At 45.6% G+C, this 7,446-nt stretch overlaps 1 protein-coding gene across 1 annotated transcript in view; it reads right to left on the bottom strand.

Annotated features, from left to right (window-relative positions):
* Positions 1 to 1,937, bottom strand: part of WHAMM (WASP homolog associated with actin, golgi membranes and microtubules) — a 21,261-nt gene extending 19,324 nt beyond the window's left edge. The window contains exon 1 of the mRNA XM_024766475.1: positions 7 to 1,937. Coding sequence (XP_024622243.1) covers positions 7 to 222 — 216 coding nt within the window. The 5' untranslated portion in view covers positions 223 to 1,937. The remainder of the gene's footprint in view (positions 1 to 6) is intronic.
* Between the last annotated feature and the right edge of the window lie 5,509 nt (positions 1,938 to 7,446).

Below are 7,446 nucleotides of genomic sequence, written 5' to 3' on the forward strand. Positions count from 1 at the left end.
GGCTGCCTCAGACACGGGCTCGGACACCAGCTCGGGCCCGGGCTGGCTCCCCTTGCGCCGCCGCCGCCGCTGCGCCGTGCGGTCGTGACAAGTCACAGCGAACTTGCCCTCCACGTCGTTCCAGGCCACGAGGAAGCGCAGCTGGTGCCGCTCGGGCTCGGCGAAGAGGTCCTCGCGGACCGGCACCCAGCCCTCCAAGCTGTCGGGTTGCTCGTCCTCCATGACCGCCGGCGGTCAGCGCCCGGAGGGCTTGGCTCGCCAGAGCCTGGTCTCCCTGCACCCCCAACCACTGGACTGTCCGGACCGCGTCATTTTTCGCTGAACTGAAATCGGCGTCAGCACCCCAGCTGCCGCAACCCTCGGCACTTTTCATTGGCTGCCTGCGGCCTGTGAGGCTTCCAGCACGCTTCCGGGATTGGTTGGGTGATAGAAGGGAGGGTTCGCGACAACCAATGAAAAGGTCAGAAGGTCGCCGCTCCGAATCAATCAATGTCGCAACCTCGTCTGGAGCTCGGAATGATCACTCTTGCCTCACCTTTTCCACCTGTGTACACACTGAGGTTGAAAAAAATATTTGTTAAATGAACGAGTTATTGTCTTAGCCTCCTACACTAAACTGTGAACCTCTTGAGAACGCAAACCCAGCTAGCTGACTTGGTCTTCTATTACTGGGTAGAAGCCACAAGCTTATTGGTATCAATTCAACAAGCTTTTATGGAATGTATGCTGTGTGCCTGTTTTGGGAGGCTAGGCGCGGAGGGGGCATGCAAAAAACGTACAGTCTCTCCGCCTTCAAAGCATCCCAGCTCCCAACCAACATGTTTAAATATAATCTGTGTTCTAACACGTCATTTTAGAGATAAGGAAACTGAGACCCAGAAAAGAAACGTTTCTTAAGATACACAGACACTAAGGCAATTAGACACTTCAGACCACCTGGCTATTGAAGACCTGTTTACGGAGATCAGGAGATGTAGTTTGCAGGTAGGGATGGAGTGTGGGTTGGAGCTGAACCTGTTCATGCAACAGGGTATAAGACAGCACAGGGCTCTACCCAGGAAATGTACAGTGTAGACTGAGAAATACAGTACATGTCAGCTCCCGTCCTGTGAGAGCACTGCTAGAGGGGTAGTGGGGTTGGAGGACCGAGGGGGAGGAGCGAGAAGCCCAGGGAGCGGGGAAGGATCCCTTCATCAAAACACGTTTGTGAGGGCTTGATTCAGGAACTAGTGAAAGGGCTTTTGAAGTTTTTGAGCTGGGAACGCCAGGAATCAGATTTGTACTTGCTATTATGCCCAAGGTAAAACAACAACAACCCCTCTCGCCCCCCCAAAAGAAAAAAAAACAGGTCCAGGCTGAAGCTTTGGTTAGGGGCATCTCCACCCCCCTCCCAAGATAATCCCAAGGCATCTAGCAGCCTCTGTGGAATGTAGCTTGAAGGTCTAAAGGTTCCTCTATCTGAAGGTCCCTCCCTTTAATGTCGAGGAGAGGTGGGGCTATGGGTTCTTGGATTCCCAATAGGTACTCTGGCTGTCACCCAGTCCTCTTGGAGAGATAACCTTCTAGCTGAAGTGATTTATTTTTCCTCAAACTATTTTTTAATATATCATTTTATCTAATATGATTTCTTATAATTCTTTAATAGTCTATTTTAATATCTTTGAATATTCTTTACAGTATGTCTTTACTGGTTTTGTTTTACAATCTTATCATTTCTATTAGTCTTTCTAAATTATTTGCTTTTTCAAAATGAAAATAGCAGGCTTTCTAATTATAAAAGAAATTTTTATTTCTTGTGAAAGGGGAATAAATGTATATATTCTTAGAAAAAATGTGGAAAAGTATACACCAAACCTAATAATTGTTGTTACCAGGATGCATGACTGGTTTACATTTACTTTATGGTTCTTTTGTAGTATTTGCTTTTTTCTCAGCCAAGTATTATATATTATTTTACAATAAAAAATAATTTTAAGAATAAAAGGTATATATAATTATAAAATGGACGTATCAAAGCTATAAAGATATAAATAAAATAACTCAAAAAAGATAAACCCTGCTTTCATTTTGTGTGTGTGTGTATATATATGTGTGTATATATATATATATAGTTATATTGTAATAATATTTTGCATACTCTTTCTACTTACAAATATATTGTGGACATTTTCCACATTAAAAATATAGGCATTGAGGCTTCCTTGGTGGCGCAGTGGTTGAGAGTCCACCTATGCACCACCAGGGAAGTCCTCTAAGATTGACTTTTTAATTAAGGTATTGGACTGTACATTCCCTTACTGAATGGAGACTATGCCTTCAAGTGACCCCAGGACTCTGTGTTACCTAAGAGGGAGCAGAAAGTCATGGGTGTGCTCGATTTTTATCCAGAGAGGGGAATAAATGAGTAAACGTTCAAGGAATAGTGGGAGAAAAAGCATTAAATTGCATTTGACTACCTTCAGATTTGTGCTTATTCAAAAGACTCTGGGAAAAGCCCCTCAGGCCAGGTGGAAGGTGCAACAGCCTGGGGACTCTCAAAAGTCCTCCTTCTCTGCGTGGCCTGCAGCCACCCTCCTGCCCTTGCTGTGACAGCCCCCAGCCCTCTATTCATGACCATACATCAGGCCCTCGGTGGAGCCACCGGACTCCAATCCCCACAGTAATTGAAGTAACTCAGGGGACAGCATGTAACCTCTCCTGGTGACACTTGAGCAGTCAGCAGTGGGCAGGTCTATATTTGGGCTTTCACTCATGAAAGGCCTGTTGCTATTTGCAGCAGGAGCCAGCTCATGTTACCCTTGCCTTTGCTGCCCCACTTGTAGAACCCTGGGCTAAAACAGGCAGGGGTAGCCCACGGGGCACGCAGAGGTCACAGGGAGGGAAAGCCTGCTGAACACGGATGCAGTTTTCTAGCAGTTATCCAGAGCCTCCGAGTTAAAAGAAGAATTTATGGATCCTTAAATTAACAGGCAAGTTTTTGGATAGGCATTCTTCGAATGCAAATTGTATATTAGAAGCTCAGTAACTTAGTACCAGAGTGTCAATGCAGTATCTTTCCTTTAGGTGGGAAGAGATATCATCTTAAATGACAGATGTGTACATTGCAATAAACAGTGCGAACATTTCCTGTGCCTTCTTGGAGCAAGGATTCAAGAATGTGGTGTTGGTATGGGACGCGAAAGCCTCAGATGCAGATAGAGAGAGGCTGGTGATTCTTGCAGTGTGTCTTTAGGGTATTTTTAGTACAGGGGTCCATTTGTTAGAACAGTTTGGAACCCTAAATGTTGATACCATTTGGCTATGGTATCGGGTTGATAAATACCTTTTATTTGAATCTGCGTGTGCATGCTGACAAATGATAATTTTATGCTTTGATTCAAATACTGAAAAACAGCTTTGTAATCAGTTTTCATCTGTTATGCATACCCCCTCCTCCTACAGAAAGTTTTCAGGTGTGGGCTGTGCTGATTTGAGCCATCTTGCAAAACTATACAGCTAACACTTTAAAGCAAGTTTCTTTAGCTGTGGCTGAGAAATTGCCAGGGGCTACATTGGTGAGCTTCTAAAATTGTAAGCAAAATTATGTTTGTGCCCTTATGGGCTCACTTTTGGGGAGAGAATTCACAGCTTTCAGTAGATTCTCAGGGATATCCATGACCCATAAAAGGTTAAAAAACTTTTTTTGGGGTGACTTTTCTAATTAAAGCACAGGAACACACCTCCCATATAAGACTTAGGCAAAAGTCTTTTTCTTTTTTAAAACTGTGGATCAGTTGCATAGAGTAGAAGCTACCCAGCTAATATATTCGTTATAGACTTGATTTATTACATTTCTCTAAGCCTTGGCTTTACATTTATAAAATGAAAATGTATTGTTAATATTCCTTTCTCCCCCAATTGTGAACATTTTGTTAAGACATGGAAAGAGTGTGGATGTTGAGGGGAAAAGGGAGTGTCAACCGTGGGGTATGTTGCAATACTCCTCCTTTGCTACCCAGGTCCCAGACCAGTTTGTGTTGGTTTATTCACAGGGCAGATGCTGGCGTGGAAGAATTTGTTCTTATTAGCATCTGTGCTCAGTGGTTTCCAGTCTTCTTGCCTGTTTAACGCTTTGATTTAGTGTTTCACATTCCAGCAACAGGCTGAAAGAGTTTCTCAGGATGATTTATTGCTAACACAGAATTCTGGTTTTCTCCCTTTTGGAAGCACATGGAAATGTAAGTGTTATTTTTAGCTGGGCTGCTCCTCAGCCCATAGGTGGTATGGTTTTGTGGGAAAATGGGTCCAGATGCAACTCTTCACCTGCCTGGGTTGAGTCCAGCACTCAGAATGGCGCTGGATACTGAGTAGCCCCAGATCAATCCTTGTTAAATGACATCGGCCACAGTAAGCCATTTTTCCTCACAGGGACTCAGTTTTGCCATCGTAAAGTCAGGAAATTGAGTTATATGCTTTCCAAGGGACCCTCCATCCTTAGAATTCACATCTCTGCCCAGGTTCCTTGGAAGCTCTTGCTGTAAGAAGGGGTGATCTCAGAGCCAGTGCCCGTGTCTGGATGTGAGGCTGCTCTGCTTTGTTGCCTTCTCCCATTTTCAGCTGTCTTTAAGGGACAGAATGATCCCACTGTGGCCACAGGTGATTCTACACTGCTCTGGTCGCTGTGGGTTTTCCCTTTCTGACCCCAGCCCTCCCCCTCCATGAGTGACCAGGTGGGAGACTTCTAACCTAGCCCAGGTGGGAGACGCTGAGGTCCTAGTAATAAAAACAATAACAGTAATGGTAACAACAATAACAGCAGCTAACATTTATTGAAGACTTACTTTGAGCCATGTACTGTGCTGAGCACCGTACACACGTTACTTCCTCTGAATGCCAGCTTTATGAGGTAGAAACTACTAATAAACCCATTACATGGACTCATGAAAGTAAGGCCTAGAGAGAGGATTTTCCCAGGGTTACACTGCTAGGAAGTAGCAGAGACAATGCGAACACAGGACTTTCTGAATCCAGACAAAAGTGACCTCAAGGAGAGGTAAGGGGAGCGGGTAGAGGGATGTTACCTGGAGATTGAGGAGACAGAACCAGAATCAGAGTTAATTGGACATTAGTTAGATTTCAGGATGTCAAGGATGAGCTCCCGGTCTCTGATTTGGGTGCTGATGGGAGTGGCTTACTAATGGCTATTAGGAACGCAGTGGTCCTCATGAGGCTGTGACGGGCATGGGCCATGGTGGATGGGCGGGGAGCTCTCAGCAGGAAGAACAGCCTGAGCCAGGGCCTTGTGTGGGACTTACATGAAAGTATACTGAGAGAGGTCAGAAGGAACAGCAATGTCCCCTGGAGAAGGCCAGGCTGTGTGGGGAGGCAGAGCTAGGATATGAGGGGTGGGGGATAACTTCCCTGATACCCAGGGGAGTTGGGACTTGCCAGCAGTGGAGCCCTCAGAATGCAGGACGTGTCGACTTTGGGCAAAGCAGCACAATGCTGTGCTTACACTGGGCAGGGACTCTGCTGAGGAGAGCCACGGGGAGCACAGCCAGTGGACCCTAGAGACAAAATGGTTTCAAGGAGGATTCCTGCCTACAAGGTGACACTCAGCTGTGATACTGGAGCCACAGAGGGAAACTCTGTGATTTTTGTCCATGTGACCAGAGCCTGTGCTTTAAGAGGGGGAGGTATCCTGGGGTCCCAGGACAGAGGGAAGTGGTGTCTCTGAGAAGCTGTGCACCAGCCCAGATGGGTCAATCACTTATTCACTTGTCCGGGGCCTCCTTTCCACCAGGAATCATGTCTTGTTCATTGGACCCCCAGCACCCAGCAGTCCTGTTCTCTCTCTTTTTTTAAAAAAAAAAAGATTTATTTTATTATTTATTTATTTATTTATTTTTGGCTGCATCAGCTCTTAGGTGCGGCACACAGGATCTTTGTTGAGGCATGCAGCATCTTTCCTCTCTCTAGTTGTGGCACGCGGGCTCCAGAGCATGTGGGCTCTGTAGTTTGCTGCATGCAGGCTCTCTAGTTGAGGCGTGCAAGCTCCGTAGTTGTGGAGTGTGGGCTTAGTTGCTCCGTGGCATGTGGGATCTTAGTTCCCTGACCAGGGATCGAACCTGCATCCCCTGCATTGGAAGGTGGATTCTTTACCATTGGACCACCAGGGAAGTTCCAGTCCTGTTCTCTTGAATCCACCTGAATCCACACCCCTCCAGGCCCATGAACAGTCAGGGCCGGTGTCAAGGATGATGCCTAGCGCCACAGCCTCTGAACATGGTGGGGTCACCTGTGATCTCTGTGTGAGTGCAGACTCCCAGGTCACTCCGTGTTGCCCCACAGCGTGCAGGGGCAGGACTTCTGAGACTCTGGCCTGACCAGGTGGGACCTGTAACACCCCTGGAGCAGAGAAAGCAGCCAGGAGCTAGGAGTGAGTACAGGAGAAGTGCTCCTAAGCTCGGAAGACCTGCTGCTGCTGCAGGCCTGTAAGAAGCCCCTGGAAGCGTGACCCTCTCATCCTCTCAGCTTCTATTTCCAGATCTAATTGCCCTCCACCTCATTCCCCTCCCCTGCCCCCATGATGCTGTACTAGAGTTCAAAGCAAATGTTCATGGTGAGACACTACTTCTATGCAATGGGGTTCTTCTTCCCCACCCCCAGCTTTATTGAGATATAGTTGACATATAACTTTAAGTAAGATTAAGGTATACATGTGATGATGTGATGCACATATTTATTGCAAAATGATTACCACAATAAGGTTAGTTACAGCCTCCATCACCTCACATAATTACCTTTCTTTTATGTGTGTGGTGAGAACGTTTAAGATCTACTCTCTTAATAAACAAATGGGACCTGATGAAACTTAAAAGCTTTTGCACAGCAAAGGAAACCATAAACAAGATGAAAAGACACCCCTCAGAATGGGAGAAAATAAATATCACAGAAAAAGCATACAGTAAGTGCTCAATATGTAGTAGCTACTACTAATATTGTATTTACTGCTACTATTATTATCTCTTTCTAGATTTTGTGTACCTCCTTTAAAATAGTGGGCCTCATAGTCTATACATAATGAGTACTCTGTTTATTTTACTTAGTATCATATAGTAAGTCTTTTTCCAAGCTATCATTTGCTCTCCCTAATATTTTAAAGGCTACATTATATTCTACAGGGTGTACATTTCCTACTTTACTTAACCATTCTCCTAATCATTAGCGCTTTAAAATTTTTTTTGGCTATTATAAAAAAAGGTTTTGGTGGACATTTTTATACAGAAATGATTTTTTCCACTGTATTTTTTTTTTTTTTTTTTTTTTTTTTTTTGCGGTACGCGGGTCTCTCACTGTTGTGGCCTCTCCTGTTGCGGAGCACAGGCTCCAGACGTGCAGGCTCAGCGGCCATGGCTCACGGGCCCAGCCGCTCCACGGCATGTGGGATCTTCCCGGACCGGGGCA

The sequence above is a fragment of the Neophocaena asiaeorientalis genome, unplaced genomic scaffold (genome assembly GCF_003031525.2).
Source record: "Neophocaena asiaeorientalis asiaeorientalis breed wild unplaced genomic scaffold, Neophocaena_asiaeorientalis_V1.1 scaffold346, whole genome shotgun sequence".
Taxonomy (NCBI): domain Eukaryota; kingdom Metazoa; phylum Chordata; class Mammalia; order Artiodactyla; family Phocoenidae; genus Neophocaena; species Neophocaena asiaeorientalis.